This window comes from Watersipora subatra, chromosome 6 (genome assembly GCF_963576615.1).
Source record: "Watersipora subatra chromosome 6, tzWatSuba1.1, whole genome shotgun sequence".
Taxonomy (NCBI): Eukaryota; Metazoa; Bryozoa; class Gymnolaemata; order Cheilostomatida; family Watersiporidae; genus Watersipora; species Watersipora subatra.
In genome coordinates, this window is record NC_088713.1 from 61,104,338 (window position 1) to 61,124,201 (window position 19,864).

General features: G+C 38.3%; 1 protein-coding gene across 1 annotated transcript; it reads left to right on the top strand.

Moving 5' to 3' along the window:
* Positions 1-12,910: 12,910 nt before the first annotated feature.
* LOC137398422 (uncharacterized) lies at positions 12,911-13,447 on the top strand. Its single transcript, XM_068084531.1, has one exon. It carries the CDS (start codon positions 12,911-12,913, stop codon positions 13,445-13,447), a length of 537 nt encoding a protein of 178 aa, XP_067940632.1.
* The last annotated feature ends 6,417 nt before the right edge of the window (positions 13,448-19,864 follow it).

Genomic DNA, 19,864 nt, shown 5'->3' on the forward strand with positions numbered 1-19,864 from the left:
CACTCATATCATGTATACCTCGTATAATGTGATGTATAATATCAGATAACGTAAATGACTTACGTAAATTTTTTCCTTCCTACCACGTGAAAAGTGTGATATAATGTAAAGTTAAATGTTAATTTATCTCACCACACTTACAAAAGATACAACTACAGGCGTATAAATTTATATCTATTATATAAACAATTTTCACAAAATTCTAGTTTGTCCTGAGAGATTGTAATGTGTCAAAATTAAAAAAAACAATTGCTGCGCAAATGTTCATAAATTTAAAAACTATTGATTGGTGCAGGTGTTACAGCGTCGGTCTACCAATCTGAAATTAATAAATTGCAGATTTTTATTTATTTTCACCTTATCATAAGCTTATCTTAGTTGTCAAAGTCTTTTTTTACCTTAACCTTAATCTCTGGGTACAAATACACGACAGACAGAAGTACCAATGTTCATAGTAACAATATTCTACGGTTTTGCTTTATTGTAGATATATAAAATATTTGTTATTAGTTTTAATCTGCAGAATAGACTTTGCTGTTTATAAAAACAAGCGAATCATTATAAATGAACGTCGAAGATGAGAGCTCCCCATCAACTTATTGTAAAATTTACTGCAATCACAGTCTATAAAACCAGTGAGACTAATCTGAAAAAGGAGAAAAGTTTTCAATGCGGACCAATATTACTGCAGGTATGGTACAGGTACAGGTACAGGTACAGGTACAGGTACAGGTACAGGTACAGGTACAGGTACAGGTACAGCTAACAAACAAAAAACTTGGCCATGCAAGAAGCCAAAAGTAAACTTTTGGCTTCTTGCATGGCCAAGGAGATGCTTTGTTTTTAAGGCCAAAATGAACTTTTTGCTTCTTGCATGGCCAAAGAGATGAGTTTAGAAATATGCTAGAATGGAGTTAGGCAATTTACATGTATTTTACTCTTTTTATAGCGTAAATTTTCATGGAACGGATCATTTACTTTGTAGAAGTGCCTTTTGTATTACTGTATATACTATACGTCAGTGCTAGTATTACTACTATCAACTGTTCTATTATTATATTATATACTAAATATCAATTCTAGTACTATTACTATATTACTATTTTATATTCATTTTTTCAATTATTGTAATTATTGGTTAGAGATAAAGTTGTAAATAATGAGGTACTTACTGTGGATGTGCTGAACCTTAGCATGAGCCGATGAGAGATAGACCCGCTAACCTTCATCGTGGATAACATAAAACTGCTCACAAATACTTGCAATACTTTCACATAGTTTACATTCTTACTGCTCAGAGTGCCAGTCATAAAACTAAAACAAAAGAAAGTTTATGAATGGGTACCATGTGGAGATTTCTCTTTGTTTTTTCAGTGTATCCACTCTATTTGGCACCTAACCAACTCCAGAATATTCCTACTATAATACGATTTACCAGCTAGCAGAGGCCAAAGATAAATAGAGAATGGAATATGCCCGCTAAAATAATTATAAGGCATCGGCTACCTTGGACTACAAGCAGAAAATTCTCTGAAAATGAAAAAAGAATATTCATTGGTTCTTTGTTTTATTATTAACTGTCTTTTCATCCTAATAGATGCATTACAGAAATGTTGCCAAGTTTTTATATCCATCGTTTTTTTACGTCATCAAGCCGTTTGCACATGCGCTCGTTTAAAGAAAAGCCGCCATATTTGTAGAAAATGATTGTTTTTCTTTTATTTAATAGCATGTTTAGTGTTTTTGGTACATAATAAAGAAATTGTAAACAAAAGCATCGTTTTCAAAAGTTAATTGCAAAAGCTTCCTGTTTTAATGAAAAAATTGTCCCACGAGCAAAGGGAGTGTTTGGGAGCTTAATGATAATTGCATATGCGCACACAACTCCCGAAAAATTATCCGTCAGCAACCGTTACCAAACCCTTGTACAATAATCCCATCAAAAAATTTAATCACTTTTGTGTAGGGTCGTTTAAGTATAATAATGACACAAAACACATATAAACATATTTAAATACATGTATGTGACCAAGACCTTGAAGAATTTCTGCAATATCCTAAAACCAATCCATCTGATAGGATTATACATAAAGAGACAGATTAATTTGGCCTAAAAACGTGATAAAAACTTGATAAGCTTTTTTACTCAAAATTAAGACCGGCCAACGAAATGCCAATAAAGCCATGTGTCCAAGAGTAGAACCATTAAGTCGTGCGCATTTTTCGAGAAAAACGTGCACACTTCACCATCCAATTGCCGAAGGTTTCTGTAAGTAACGTAGAAGTGCTGAGAAGTAATTGTTTCTTTTTTGCTGATTCTACCGGACTCTGACATTTTAGACACTTACAATGAGTACTTTGGTATTCCAATTGATGTCCAAAGCAGTGAAAGTAAAGAAAATGGCGATGATATTTTTTTAACAATTCTTATAAGATTATTACAATATTTAATTATAAGAATAACTATTTGGTTTTATAAGATTATTATAAGATTCAATTATAAAATATTCATTTGAATTTACAAGATCAAAGTATATATTGACCGATGATGCGTAATATGTCAATGTTATCATTTTTCTAAAGATTTTGTATAAGCACTGAAAAGTAATCATTTATTTTTTGCCGATTCTAGTGGACTCTGGCATTTTGGATACTTATGATGAGTATTTTGGTATTCCAACTGATGTCCAAAGCAGTGAAAGTAAAGGAAATGATGAAGATATTTTTTAAAGATTCTCATAAAATTATTACATTTAATTTTAAGAATAATTATTTGGTTTTTTTTGGTTATTATAAGATTTAATTATAAGAATATTCATTCGAACTTACAAGATCAAAGTATATAGTGACCGATGGTGTGCAATATGTTACTGTTATTATTTTTTTGAGGATTTGGTTGTTGATGCTGTGGCTGTGCCTAATATCGCGGTACTGCCAAGCCATTTTTAATATCTACAAAATTAAATAGTAGACCTACATTTTCTTATAGATATACATCTATTCTATGACAACCAGCTAAAATCTGTTTAGATTTTTAAATACCGCGCAATTTTTTAGATAAAAGTGCAGGAATCTAGATAAATATCACAACTTCTTGATATTGGTTGCTATGACCAATGATATACAGCCCACCAGCCTGTGTATTTACACCGTAGCTTGTCATTTTACTTCTAATATTGCATTTCTCCTATTGCAGGGGAGAGATATAAACATAAAATCTTTTCGTTTCATTATTGCTGCTTGTTGTACATAATAACACCCAGTACATTACAGCTACCATTTCAGCTACCATTGCAGTTCTCCTGTTGCACTGCAGAGCCATTTGACCGCTAACATTACATTTCTCAACGGGCAGTACCCTTTCTTTTTTGATTATCGCTTTGGTCGTGGGCTGTATGACAGGAGAATTTCTGGTCTAAGAAAATGGCCGACAACGATGAAATGACGAAAAAAGGAAGGACTGCATATTTACCAGTCAATAATGTTTTTTTTAAATAACTGTCATTTTGTCCTATAAATTTCAACAACTTGTAACCTCTGAAGAGATAGCAGAACCACTGAAAATGACAGAAACTGTAACTCGTTACAGTTTCTGCCATTTTCCAACTCATGAAGCTGGTACCTTTATGTACCGCTCAAAAATTTACATTCTGTTTTTAAGCTTTTGTTGGCCTTTTTTTGTTTCCAAAGTTGCAATAATGTCACTGTTAAAGTTCTTTCTTGTTCAAATGTGATTTGAAATAAAAAAAGGGGTAGGTATACTTGAAAAGGTTTTCTACTAGCCAAAAAAACAAGGTTGTACTATTTTATCAAAACTTTGCTGTCACTATTATATATAAAAGTTCTGAAATATATTGCTCTTTTAGTACTTTGATATTGGTGAAAATGCAAATAAAGCATGCTTTAATAACTCAGGTAATCTTTAGTCTAGCAAAAATTATCAATACAAAATAGGCATAGTTCATAATTGCCTTTTTTCAGTTTTCATTGATATATTAAATTTAATTTACAAAAGTAATGATTAAATAAATCGGATGCACAACCCAAAAAACCTTCACATATCCTTAGCCAATTTTTACAAACCTTTATTCTTATCACATACCGTGCACCCCTCTCCATACGACATTAATCAGTTAATCACATCTCTATCATCCAGTGTTTGCATCATTAGGCGAAAAGTCATATGGAGGGGTATAGAAGCCCATAGTAATTATCTTAAGTGAACAACCTCTAGTAAAAGCATCAAATTTTTATATGCATACAGTATATATTAAAAATTAGTAACAAAATTGCAGATTAACCTTTGCAAATATAGTAACCTACAGTAACTTTAGTGCATTTAGTGGTTATGATCTGCTTATAATTATGGTTAATGCGGTGATCGATTGCTGAGGCAACGGATGGAGGTGAAAGAGAAGCCGGCCCAAAGCAACCAATGCCATGATCAAGCCAAGATTTGACTTGACAGACGACATAGTCACCCGATGATACTTCCGGTCAATCAAACATCGGCTGCTGAGGCGATCACGCTACCGAGAGGTAAAACCAAGCTATGATGACAAGTATATAAGACACCACAGAAGGGACAAATATCAGAGCACCCGAAAGTCTCAATATATGCAGTTAATTGTATGCACACTTTAATTGTATTGTTATATATTTGGGTAACTTATAATTATTGCTTTGCACTCAAGTGTTTTGTTTTCTTGAGAAGCAAATAGAGAAAATCGGTTGGTTCCTTTACATTATGATTGTTATTTTTTCTTTTAACGCCATTATCAATCTTGGCACCATAGATATATCAACTTAGATTAGCCAATATTAGCTATTCCCATTGGTTGTCTTGTCAGACTTATATAGCATGGCATTACGTCATTGTATTGTACCCATAGAGTAATTTCTCTAGAGTGATAACTGTACATTCAACAACACGAGCGTTTCCGGTGCCAACAAGGAGCGTTTAGGCCACGCCCCTTTTTTTGCTAGCCAATCGTAGTAACTGACAGAACGATAACATCAGCCATGAGAATGATCATGAATTTCCACAGTTTAGATAGTAATTATTGCTCATATTAAAGAAATGATGATTATAGTTTATAACTTTAATATATGCTTATTATTTAAAGCAATTCAATACCTACATGCCCTGCAAAGGCACTGAATAGATAGTGTTAGGTAAGTGAGTTAATGCAATCAGTTACTCCAATGATATACAGCCCCCACACATGGGGGCTGTATATCATTGGTTACTCATAGATAAGATAGATAGTCATACTGGGGTTGTATTACATTAGTGTGATGGGAAACTAATCGACTGCCATCAACTGAAAGTATTGACATCGTATGGTGATAGAGTGATTCATTGACCCACAGCCTACAAACAGCCCTTGCATGTAATATTAGATTTCAATACATATCAATCAAATACATAGACTAGCTTGAAGCAAAGATGTGCACTAGTTAGTTGACATCTTTGCTTGATGTAAGCAAGCAAAAAGCTTGAAAGAGTGGCAAATGTTGTTATATGTTAGATAAAAATAAATTATACTTAATTATACTAAATTATAATTATTTAAAAATAAAATAGACTTTTTTATTACTTTATTTATTAAATAATTTTCTCTTGTAGTCATAGCTAAACAGATTATATTTAGCCATTACTTGCTAATTATTTTACATTTAAACACATTTACAGTTTTTTTTCCTAATTTATTTCAACAAAACACTTCTTTCATGATATGAAATTTAAAAGTTGCAGTTTCTTGAAAAAGCTTGAAAACTTTTACGGTTGTTTTCTTTTTCTTTTTAATTCATTTGAACTGCCAAAAGATATTTTCACATTATATGAAGTTTAAAAGTTAGAATGGTAAATGTTATATAAAAAAATTTTTTCAGTCCAAAGACTTTTTTATTACTCGGGCAACTTGGGTAGTACAGATAATAGTTGATGGCAGTCGACTAGCTTTCCATCACACTAATGTAATACAACCCCAGTATGACTATCTATCTTATCTATGAGTAACTGATTGCATTAACTCACTTACTCAACAAAATCTATTCAATGCCTTTGCAAGTCATGTAGGTATCAGGGATTACGTGTATGTCACACTTTCTGTTTCCATAAAATTTCCATAATTTATTTCCATATTAATTCCATTTCCATAACATTTTCTTACTTCATTTCTATATTATTTTCATTTCCATAACATTTCCATAATTCATTTCCATATTATTTCCATTTCCATAAAATTTCAATAATTCATTTCCATATTATTTCTATTTCTGTAAAATTTCCTTTCTTCTTTTCCATAGTATTTCTATATCATTTCCATAATTCATTTCCATTTCTATAAAATTTCCCTACTTCAATTTTATATTATTTCTATTTCCATAACATTTCCCTATTATTACCAGTTCAATAACATTTCCATATTATTTCCATTTCCATAACATTTCCATATTATTTCCAATTCAATAACATTTCCATTTTTCTAAAATAAAATTTCCATATCCATTTTCCTAAAATTATGGAAATATTTATGTTTATGGAAACAATGATATACAGGGGGCTGTATATCATTGCTGTATGGGGCTGTGGGGGCTGTATATCATTGATGGAAATGGATATGAAAAAGTACACATTTCCATAATATGTTTAGCGATGCCTGGTATGTAGGTATTGAATTGCTTTAAATAATTAGCATATATTAGAGTAATAAACTATAATCATCATTTCCTTAATATGAGCATTAATTACTATCTTAACTGGAAATTCATGATCCTTGTTTAACCCTTCTCATGGCTGATGTTATTGATCTAGTCAATCACTACGACTGACTAGCACAAAAAAGGAGCGTGGCCTAAACGCTCCTTGTTGGCACCGAAAACGCTCATGTAGTTATCAGTCTAGGGGGAAATAACTTTATGGTTGTATCTAATGTTTAGCTGCATTGTTGTTTACAATGGAGATAATAAGTAGAAAGTGACAAAATCACATTTATTTTCAAATAAAAACCTTCTTGGATACATAATCCAGTAAGCCAAAGCGATTATGTGATAATATCTGATAACCACAATAGATTAAAACTATAACAGTTATGAAATGTTGCACACAAATCATGAGCCATCAGGGCTTTTTTGCCACCCCCTCCCCTATCCCCCTTCTTTCTTTTCGCCTTCCTTCTTCTCCAAGAAAAAAGTGGGAACGGGAAAAGAGAGAAGAGGGAAAGGAGAGGGGGGCAAATAGCTCACCCATAGAACCATACCCTAGCTAGGTAAATAGACTAATATCATACAGAAATGCAAGTTTTCTTAAGTCAAAAATGAGACAGAATGATTATTTTACAACTGGCTATGTATCTCGGTCACTAAAGTTGAAGGGTAATGATTGTATCACTAGCATCATAGATGTTACCAGCTATGATGTCAACCAAGCAACAAATTCTTTATTTGCAGTTAAGACTCGTGGTGGCTTGACTTTGTCTTTGCCTGCGGTGATTGAGGTTTGCAACCACAGTGAGAAAGCAATGAGAGTGTTGCTTAATAGTGCTGGGTTGATGACAAATTTTCCCAGGTTAGCACTAATTGCCACCATGGAGAGGTTGCTGAAGTTCAACGTCATGCTATTGTTTAAGTGTAATCTTCATGCTAGTAGCCTAGCTCATGAGATAGCAAAGAGATATATTTCGATTAGGGCACATTATGAAGCTAAAATAGAGCTGGCACGAGTAGCTCGTCTGGTCTTGACTCAACGGGTCAGAGGTGCCCTGGTTGAGCCACCCGACCCTCAGGTCGTCTTATACAAAGACACGAGTAGGTTTATGGCTAAATGAGAGCAATTGTATATCGATTTTAAGTGTGATTGAAACGGATTCGCGTATAGTCATAGCGCGAAAGGACCAGGCAAAATAAAACAAGGTGAGTTCAGACTATATTTTTACGTCTGCGACAATAGTCTTTAGACTATAGGTTTCACAATGTTTTTTGTCAAGAAATAATCAACATGTCATTGGTCTGGGAGTTCATAAAGAAGCCGGTCAAGAAAGGGAAATACCAAGTTATTTGTACAATATGCGAAAGCCAGTTAAGTTACAAAGAAGGGTCCACCTCAATAATATTGAGACATTTACATTGAAGGCATCCTTAGGAACTTAAAAGCGTGTCTAAGAACCTTCAATCTAGCAAATTAATTTTATTTTTAGTTTCTTTCACTAATACCAGAAGTTTTAGGGAAGTGATGGATTTTTGCTTTCTACTATGCTGGGTTATGTATTTCTATATTTGTAAAGTATTTCTTAACTAATCTCTTCTTGTTGATTATAATAGCAGTTAAATAATAAAATAGGTAATAAAAAACACTGGCCAAATCATGCCATTAATCTACCACCCATTGACTAGCATTGGTTCACCAATGTCTAGCCATAAATGGTAAATTGCATCTATAAACTAATCCACAAAATATAATAATTGGTGTGATAATGGGTTCTTTTATTTTAGGTTATTGATGTCACAACATTAGGCTGTAATAGAACCATCTCTTAACCTTAAATGAATAAAAAATTGCGCGTGCTGACCCAGTCCGACTCGATCTTGGCCCTCATTGCTGACCCTGAGTCTGGCCGGATCCTGCATTCCTTGGTCTGATTCTAGCTCTAGCTAAGAAAGCCACTGATTCCACTTCCCTGATCAGATCAAAACATCACAGGATCATCATAATTAGTCATGTTTAGTTCAGCATGATAATAGTCTTTTACCTAGCCAGGGTCTGGGTCTTTGGGTGGGTGGGCTATTTGCTTCCACCCCCCTCTCCTTTTCCCCTTTTCTTGTTTCCCCTTCCCCATTTTTCTTAGGAAAAAGGGATGGGGAAAGGAGAGAAGGGGGATAGGAGAGGGGGTGGCAAAAAAAGCCCTGATGGCTCTTGATTTGTGTGATACATTTCATTACTTTTAAAGTTTTAATCTACGGTGGTTATCAGGTGTTATCACAGAATCGCTTTGGTTTACTGGATTATGTGTTCAAGAAGGTTTTTATGTGAAAATAAATGTGATTACATCACCTTCTCCTCATTAGCTCCATTGGAAACAACAGTGCAGTCAAGCATTAGGTACAATACAATGACATAACATCATGCTATTTAAGTCTGACAGGCTTTTTCCCTATTGGCCAATCTAGGTTTCTATATTTTTGCTTGGGACCCATAGCTAACAAATTAACATTATATATGTAATTCTATAGTTACCAATGTAAAATGAGTTTTAAAAAGTTTATAGTAAATATGATAGTAGAATGCATAATGGATTTAAACTTTCACTTAGCCTTCACCGATTTTTGTTTTACTCACGCAATATCAAGTAGTTAAAAAACATGCAGAATGTTAAACTGAGAGAGAAAAAAAGAGGCAGAGGGCATTTGCTTTCAGGCGCAGTAAAAGGATTTTAGTAAATATCATATCAGCATCTTTGTTATTTTGATGTATTTGCTACACCGACTGCCAAAATTGAATTTCGAGAAACATTTTGTTGATGTTGTATGGCAAGAAAATGTGGTAATGAGGAAAACAGAAAAGCATTGTGTTCCAGATCATAAGATTAAAAAACCGTAAAACAGTTACGTAGTAACCCGAAGGTGCCCCGTATACACATTGTATTCTCACAATTTTTTTGTTTTATTATTGTAGTTACACACTTAATATATTCCTTGCTTATGTTGGGGTTCGGTAAAATGTTTTAATATTCAATTTTTTTCAATAATAAATGATACTTTAGTGGATGGCGTCTCCTTACGTTTAGCCAAGCAATACCAAGCCAGAGCCATGCCGAGTCAAGATGGAGCCGAGCCGTGCCGGGTCCAGCCAAGTAGATTGGAGGAGGAGCTTACTAGCTATATAAGCTCGAACATTTGTGTAGAAGAGCAGAACTGTTCTAGACCTATTCATTGCCTGTTACTTGATCATCCTTGTACAACTTATGAACTAAGCAGAAATATATGTATAAACTCATGCACCGAGTCTTGTACTAGCGGAGGAAAAGAGAAGGCCACACAAAACCTTTAAACTGGTGGCAGCAGTGAAATTGGTAACGATCTCAAGAACTCCACCACAGGAATTGCATCAGGATCACTGGACTCTGAATAGACTGGGCTGCTTGAAAAAAACTGTTACAATGCTCCTACTGGAAGAAATTTCTGGCAACAAGAAGAAACCCGGAGAGAGCTGTGGAAAGTTCTGCAGCATCGGATCTAGTAGATGTACTGCTCCGTGAGCAAAAACCTGCTAAAGACTCCAACAGAACTTGCCTGAGGAGGCAGCGAGCTCCTACTAAAAGAACTTCTGGCAGGAACAAACCCAGAAAGAGCTGTGTAAAGTCCTGCAGTATCGAATCTAGTAAATGTACTGCTCCGGTAGCAGAAACCTACTAAAAGGCTCTGACAGAACTTGCCTGAGACAGGTTGCTCCTACTGGAGGAACTTCATGCAGGAAGAAACCCAAAGAGAGCTGTCGAAAACCCTGCAGTATTGGACCCAGTAGATGTACTGCTTTAGGAGCGGAAACCTACTAAAGGTTCTGACAGGCCAAACTGTGAGGGTCTGGGTCAAACGACGAGGTTGGCCTCTTTGCTGAGTCGATATGCCACCGTGTTCAGTACAGCTGACGATGATGTAAGAAAGACCTCTGAGGTAAAACATTCCATTCCACTTAAGGAGGGCACCCAGCCGATCCGGCAACCCCCCAACAGACTTGGACTGGAGAAGGAGGCCGAGGCCACAAGGCAGGTTTAGGATCTGCTCAAGCGGGGCTCATTGAGCCAGCCGGAGGAGCTTGGAGCTCCTCCATGGTGTTGGTTCTGAAGAAGGATGGGAAGTGGCTCTTCTGCATCGACTACCAGTGTCTAAACACCGTCACCAAGCAGGATGCCTATTCTCTACCCAGGATTGACGACAGCCTAGACGCCCTGTCCGGCAGTGCTATTTCAGCACGTTCGACCTGGTGACCGCGAACTGGCAGGTACCCCTGAAAACAGAGGTGCAGAAGAAGATGGCCTTCTAAAGACGGTCCAGATTATGGTAATGGAAGGTGTTGCCTTTCGAACTGACATCCGCTCCCGCCACTCTCCAAAGACTCATGGGAGGCGTTCTACACGGCTTCCACTGGAGAACGCTGCTACTATATTGGGATGATGTTATAGTCATTGCCTTGGACTTTGATACGCATCTGCATTGGCTGGAGGAGGTCTTCCAGAGACTACACAAGGCCGGACTGAAATTTAAGCAGTCCAAGTGCAAACTATTACAACCCCAGGTCTGCTACCTGGGCTAGATAGTAAACCAGGACGGAGACTCTACAGACCCCAACAAAGTAAATGCAGTCACGGAATGGCTGAGCCCACGCAGAGTGAAAGAACTTCAGGGATTCCTCAGGACGGTCAGCTACTACCGACAATATATCCAAGAGTTCCCCACTATAGCGCATCCCTTGCACCGGCTGACTGCAAAAGGAAAGCCCTGGAAATAGATGAAAGGAGAACAGATCGCTTTCAACATGCTGAAGGATAGTATTAGCACAGCCCCGGTCTTGGGCTACCCAAATCCCCGAAGGCAGTACATCCTGAACACAGATGCCAGCGGATGTGGAGTGAGAGCCGTACTGTTCCAAGTACAGAAAGGTTGTGAGAGGGTCAACACCTACTACAGCATAACCCTCACCCTCTTGGAACACAATTACTGCGTCACTCAACGGGAGCTGCTAGTAGTGGTACTGGCAATTAAACACTTTTGGCTGTATTTGTAGGGCCAGGAGTTCCTCTCACGGACACACCACCCATCACTCCGATGGCTATGCAGGAAGAAGGAACCTTTGAACCAGGTAGCCCGGTTGCTCGAAATTCTGGCTGAGCTCTGCTATGTTCTGAAGCATTGGTCAGGGACTCGCCACAGAAACGCAGGTGGGCTTAGCAGGCAAACATGTGAAGACTGCCAGCAATGAGCAAGCATTGTGCAGAGGAATGAGGGCCTCTCACGGAAATAGTTGGCAAGGGAACAAAGGCAGTTAGCCGCATGGGTACCATCTAGTTGCTTGGATGGCAAGCCCGCTCTCGACAGAGCGGGATTGGCCCTGGGTAATGTCACATACTCCGGGGTGCCGGCCGGCAACTCGCACGAGACTACCGCCCCAACAGTGGCAGGATTGAACCTGGGTGCTGGAGGGTCCCCTGAGGGGCTATCAGCCCCACCAGGAGTGGCAGGACCAAAATTCCAACTGGCAAAGACAAAGACGATCGGATAAGGACCAGTAGCTACTATGTACTGTGCCATCACCACAGGAGAAGAGGAGCCAGCGAAACACTTTGAAGCCGGAAGCAGAAAGCTAGATATCCTGCATCACATGCGAGGCTCTCTGTGCATACGACCGGGCGGCGTGCTAGAAGTATGTGTAGCCCTGCAGGGCCACGTCAGATGGTGCGCTATCTACCCCCCGGCCATGCGGGAGACCATTGTGTGGCAAACGCATGCCCTGGCCCACTCTGGAGTGGAAATAGCAATAAGCCGCCACCAGCTGACTTGGTACTGGTCCGGACTGTCATCCACAGTCAGACGGCTCATCAAGTGTTGTGAGGTGTGCCAAGTCGCGAAGCATTGAGGGACAAAGAAGGCCGGAAAAAAAAGGAGGCTCTACACCGGACGACTCTGGCAGAAGGTGGCCATGGACCTGGTGGGGCCAATTCCTGTCATTTTTAGGGGAAACAGGTGGGTGCTGGTCCCCATCGACCACTTCATCTAATAGCAGAACGCACTGGCACTGCCTGACACCACGGCCCCGGTGGTTGCTAACGCACTAGATGAGCAGGTTTTCTATTACCTGAGATTACCTGAAGAGATCTACACAAACCAAGAAGCGCAGTTCAAAAGCCAACTGATGGCTGAACTGTGCCAACTCTGGAATGTGGGGAAAACCCATACGACTCCATATTATCCACAGACCAACGGAATCGTGGAGCGGAACAACCAGGGACTCAAAGATTCATTGAGGACACTGCTCATGGCCCGGGGACAGGATAAATGGAACCTGCTGCTTCTAGCTGAAGAGAGCATACCAAGGTATTTCCTACTCCATGACAGGAGAGACGGCCAACATGTTGATGTTGGGATTGGAGCTGAGGTTGCTGGACCAGTTGGAAGGCCACCTCTATCGACTGAGTACTTTCCTGCCCACAAGCACACCCTTATAGTTCAGCGGAGGTTGCACGCAGTGCACAAGGCACTACAGCAAAGCCATATAGAAATGCGGCAAAAGGACAGGGAGAAATTACCGCTATACGCCCCAGACAACTGGGTATGGCTCACGAATAAATGCCGGAGACGGGGAGAAAATCTTAAGCTGCAGGCACAGTTCGTGGGACCATACCAGGTCCTGAAGGCCTGGGGGAACCACAGATATGTAGTGGAATGGTAAGGTCAGTTTTCCATTCAAAGCAAAAGAAGGCTGAAGTGTTATCATGCTTGCCCAAAAAGGTTGGGGCAAGGCCCGGCCACCTTGGAGCCAAGGAGAGTTTCTAACATGAAAGGAGCTCAACTCAGCAGGCTAAAGAAGAGGCAGGAGGTGGTCAGAATAGACTCTGTACCCATAATTCCACTCCTCAGCTGGGTAAAGTTGCTGCTAGAGGCTTCAGAAAAATGAGGGCAGGAGATCACTCTGGGAGAAATTCCGGCAGATCGGAGGAAGGAGAAAGCCAAAGACGCCCTCCGAGTTCTGAAGAAATCAGCTCGGCCACTTGAAAAAAAGTTCTGGGAAAACCTGAAACAAATCCGGTAGAGACAAAAGAGACCACAAAACCAGATCCCATCAATCCTGCAATTCAATCAACTCTGGTCCGGCACAATCCGAGGCCGGCGCGGATCACTAAGAAGCCCGAACGGGAAAGAGAGGGTGTATGTTATTCTATATAATTGTTGGAAAACTGTCCGGAGATTGCGCAGGAAGATTTTAAAACAGTCCTCACGGACGCAATCAAGGCCTTTTTTTAAAGCACTCATTTTCTCTGAACGACATCAGAGTGCTGGAAAAAATGGATAGCGAAGACAACACATCACTACAGGACTTACTGACTTCGGTTACAATTAGCTCGAAAGAAGCTGGAGAAGGAATGGGGAGGCCAACATCGGCAAATGTGGTGGCCTACAAGGCAGACGACACGGAGCTGGATATGACATGACAACCAGACTCTGACGTATTATAAATCACCGAAGAAGAAAAAGGAGCATAGAAGGAGCAGAGGCGCTGTTAGATGCAACCCTAACCGAGGAGAGAGTGGAGGATCTGCTCAACGAGACCAGGCCAGAAGAAGTGGAAGAGGAGTGGCCGGGTGGATGCTGTGCTCACTAAGAGGAGACGAGTCAGCCTTCCTTCACTAGAGTTGTCCTTTTCTCTGTTGGCTGTTACCGTTAGAGAAAGCACACCCGTGAGAGAGCCCGAGCCAGGGGAAACCAGGCCGCGGAGGAAGTCGATAGTGAGGACTATCAAATACCTGTCTTCCCGGACTGTCTCACGAGCGGAAGAACAGGTGAAGGAGAAGAGCTGCCGGATCTGCTAGTTTACGACCAGCACCCAGCGAATCCACCTTCATGTCTTACCACACTATGCCATGTCAGAGTGCCCCTGTGACTGGCAGCACGTTTCAAGAGATCAAATGCTATTACACCACGCTACTTACCAGCAGAGAGGAGTGAAGCTGGTGGTGTATCTGGTCGACGAGGACTCCTGGGAGCAGCTCTGTTAGGAGAACATGTGGTGATCTCTGACGATGGCTGCCTGCACTCCCACTACTAGAGGAAGGAGGCGTCGTAGCCCGCGAAGTGGACTCCAGCAGGCCAGGACTCAACTGGGCTCCCCAGCCCAGGTCTGCCTGGCCTCGACCAGGAGGAGCTGGACGGCCTTGAATCCCACTGGGTCACGCACGCTGGCCGAGGTAGTTGGACAGGCTCCATCTAGCCAGACCCTTCTGCAGACGCAGTGCAGCCGGGCCCGGTTGTTGGCACAAGACGCCCAAGAATGAACGAGGGCTGTCGAGACAATGCAGATGGTCTTACTGCAAGAACACTCGGAGTGCCGGGAGCGCCAGCTACTGCTCGAAGAGGTAGAGTGCCTCCGCTACAGAGCCTGCCAGCATGAGTCCTTGGCCCAGCTGGTGCTCACTCAGAACATAAATTGAAGACCTTAGTCACTATCTGTATTTTCTTTCAATCAGCTTTGGTTACCCACTAATAGTTTTCATGTCTTGAACTTTAATTGTCAGAGTTTAAAGAATAAATTTACCAGCTTTGAATATTTTCTTTCAACAATTAACACTAGTTTTGATGTAATATGTGTTACTGAAACTTGGTTTTATGAGAATGAAGCTTTAAATTTTACATTGCAGAATTAATTTTTCTCAGGTACACAGCGACACTCCAGGGGCGGTGGTGCTGGGGCTTATGTGCGGTGTGGCATGGCTGTTGAGACGGTGGATATCACAATGAGAGGAGCAGACGTACATGCTTTTAGACTAGTTGGTAGCGCTTCAATTCATTTCCTTATGGTAATTATAATTTATCGTAGGCCTAGTTCCGACCTTGATTTGTTTCTAAATGACGTTGACCTGTTTCTTGCAACTACCTCAGAGTCTAAGTACCGCATTTTAGGTGATATCAATATTGATTATCTAGATAAAAAAGCAAGTGAAAACTATAAAAACATAATTTCCTTATATAATTTTGAAAACACTGTTACAATTCCAACAAGACTATCAAAGCAAAAGCATTCCTGTTTAGATCATATTTTAACAAATACAATGGAAAACAACATATTTTCAGGAACTATTAAATGTGATTTAAGTGATCATTTACCTACTTTTTACATAAGTACAAAAAAACTCTAATTTTAATGATCGAATCAGTAACTTTTCAACCACAAATAAACAATATATTCATTACGATAGATTAGCACAATATATAACAAATACAAATTGGGATAATATTTTTATTTCTGAATGTCTCAGCACAAATTACACTCTTTTTATTAAAACACTTCAAAATCTGATAGCCAAATGCACTCTTGAGAGGTTTGGGTCCTTCGGGAACAAGCGATTCAAATATACCAAACCTTGGCTGACCAATGCTTTGCTGAATAAAATTAAAAAGAATTACAATATTTACTGCCAGTTATCTAAGTCTCCTCATAATACAAAATTAAAATTTAAATACAACAAATTCAAGAATCAACTGTCAACCGAATTGAAGAATGCAAAATTTTCTTATTTCAAGGACAGTTTTAACAATTGCTCCAAAGCTTCAGAAATTTGGAAAGTAATTAACGCACAAATATTGAACAAATCAACATCAAAAATTTGCAGAGTGCCAACCCAACTTGAAGCTATTTCCGACTCTTCCAATTTAATATGTTCAGATATAAAAATAGCTAATGAACTAAATACATATTTTACTAACGTTGGACACTCACTACCAAAAAAGCTTCCAACTGAAATTTTGAGCTACAGACTACCCGATTACAATCCAAGCTTTGAATTACATCCAGTTACCAGCCAAAAGATTATAGACACAATAAATTCTTTAAGCGAAAAGAAAGCTGCTGGCTTAGATGGTATTACAAGCAAAGTTTTTAAACGCAATGCTACTTCTTTAAGCTGTATACTCTCTCGCATCATAAACGAAAGCATAACTACACAAATTATTCCAGATGGTATGAAAATTGCAAGAATTATCCTCTATATAAAAAAGGAAACATAAATAAATGTGAAAATTATAGGCCTATCTCAGTTCTTTCGATATTTAGCAAAATAACATAAAAACTTATAAATTTCGAAATCATGGACTATCTTGAACGCAATAAATTTCTATACTTTAATCAATTTGGTTTTAGAAAGGGTATTGGAACAAAAGATGCAATTATTTCTTTTACAAACAAAACATTCCAAGCTTTTAACAAGGGAAATTGTGTTCTTGGTATATTTATAGATTTCAGGAAAGCATTTGATACCATTGACCATGATATATAGTTATTAAAATTGAAGTCTAGTGGTTCCAAATTAACAGCTATTAAATGGATAGAAAACTACTTAAAAGATCTGAGTCAAAGAACAAAAATAAATACTACCCTTTCAACACCACAATCTACAAAATGTGGTGTTCCTCAAGGATCTGTATTGGGTTCAACTTTGTTTCTAATATATATTAATGACTTAGCATGTCAATTAAAAGTACTTTCACCAATATTGTATGCAGATGATACTAATCTTTTTTTTGAATCCAAAGACCTTCACAAGCAAATTTATTTGATAAATAAAGACCTAAAAAGCCTTCAGAGTTGGTGCAACCAAAATAAACTAACAATTAATTTCAACAAAAATTGATACATTTTATTAAAAAACCCACAAAACTCGTACCACTATAATGAACAATCCCTACTAATTAATGGTCATGCAATAAATAAATCTGACAATATAAAATTTTTTGGGAGTACTAATTGACCCTCTGCTGAATTGGAGCAATCATATATCCAAACTGCTAAAAGACTTTAGACCTTATGCTGGGTTGTTTTTTCGATTGTCTCAGTACCTCTATAAGGATGTTTTGCTAATTCTGAACAATTCCTTCATCAATTCCAAACTCTCGTATTGTGTTGAGGCATGGGGAAATGCTCCAGACTGCTACTTAAACAAATTTGAAGTTTTTCAAAACCGTTTAGTCAGAATAATTAACAAGAAAGCTTATGATTTTTCTGCTAATCCGCTATTCAACCTAAATAGAATTTTAACTATCAAAAAGTTATACAAATACAAAGTACTGATAAAAGCCCACAACATATGTTATGAAACAAACAATAACAGGACGATAACACATTTAAATACTCGTCAAACACACATAAACCTAAAAATACCATTGTTTAAATCAAAAGCTGGTCAATGTTGTTTGGATTATCAAGAGTCATTGCTATGGAATCTACTACCCGTTACACTGCGTAAAATTGTAAATGTTAATTCTTTCAAAAATGAACTGAAGCGCTACCTCAGACAACCAGATGACTAAACCAACTAGACATACTTCTGCTGACTCTACTTTCAGGTTCCGTGCCTTAATTAGCCTTACTATTGCGCACAGGGACCTCATCATCACCTTCCCTGGAATGACTTTTTTTTCTATTTCTCTTGTCTTTTTATGCTGTTAGAAACACTCCTCATATTATTTTTGTGGTTATATTATAAATGAAAATAAACAAACAAACAAACTAATAGAGGGGAGTGTGGTGAATGGCGTCCTCTTGCGTTTAGCCAAGCCAAGGCAAAACCAAGCCATAGCTGTGCCGGACCAAGCTGAGTCGGGTAGAGCGGAAGCTGAGCTTACTAGCTATATAAGCTCGAACATTTGTGTAGAAGAGAAGAGCTGTTCTGGGCCTGTTTATTGTCTGTTACTTAATCATTCTTGTACAACTTATGAACTAAGCAGAAATATATGTATAAACTCATGCACCGAGTCTTGTACTAGCGGAGGAAAAGTGAAAGTCGCACAAAACCTTTACAATATTACTATGGAATATGAATTTACTATCTTACCATCGGCGCTTCAGCATTTACACTATCACTGTTCAGCAGAGAGATTTTCCAAGATGAGTGGCTGTGCTCCTTAAGTAAATCCATGTACATCTGATAATTTCATAAAGGCACTCGCCAGAAACCTGCCAAGCTTCACTGCCTTCATCATATCCATACCGTTTCATCTGCGGAGACAAACCAAGACTTGGTTCATTTAAACAATAGAATCTGTTCAGCCAACTCACTGCTGAACCTCGTGAGCTGACAGTAAGAATGGTAACAACACTTAAGCGAGTACTACTTAATAAGATTAGAAATATCTCTAGAACAGAACTAATAACCTGATAGACTGACAAGCAGACCGCAAGTTTTTTGCTTGAAAGCAAATTATAAGACATTGTACGTTATTATTTTAGTATTAATATATATACAATTTTATTGGCAATAATTTAATTTCAAATATAAAGATCTTTTCAAATTGCGCCATACAACAATAATAAACCAAAAGAGGGCAACAGTTTAAAAATGTATTTTCAACAACTGTTTTTAAAGTCTTTTTTTAAATGACTTTTTGGCAAACTCTAAGCCAATTTCTGTGATTGGCTGAAAATATCATAAAAAATTTGTAAATTCATAGCAATCTTCACCTCAAGGCGGTTTACGTTTTAGTACTCACTTATAAGCAAACATAAATAATATTCTTGTTAATAAACTGTTTCATTTGGTGCGTAAGAAAAAATATGTACATTGCCTCAAGGAAACACAATCAAAACTCATACTCATAGCTTAAACCCTTACAGGGGTTTTAATATATTCAATACCATGCAAACACTACTATTTTTATCATTAACATCCTAACAGCGCCAATAAAAACCTTTTATATAATGAACTAGAGAGTCAAACCAAATGTATGCTCTTTTTTCATAACCATCACGCTGTACATTTTTCTTCTTTGTTTTACAAGAGTAGATGGCTCAGTTATTTGTGCTCTTCACTTGCAGACAGTCAGCTGATGTTGTCTTTTCACTTGCAGACAGTTAGCTGATGTTTTCTCTTCACTTGCAGACAGTTAGCTGATGTTGTCTCTTCACTTGCAGACAGTTAGCTGAAGTCATCTCTTTACTTGCATACAGTTAGCTGATGTTGTCTCTTCATTTGCAGACAGTTAGCTGATGTTGTTTCTTCATTTGCAGACAGTTAGTTGATGTTGTCTCTTCACTTGCAGACAGATGGCTGGTGTTGTCTCTTCACTTGCAGACAGTTATTTGATGATGTCTCTTCACTTG

Coding starts and splice junctions, on each gene's coding strand:
- LOC137398422 (XM_068084531.1), top strand. CDS start 12,911: ATGGCTGAACTGTGCCAACTCTGGAATGTGGGGAAAACCCATACGACT.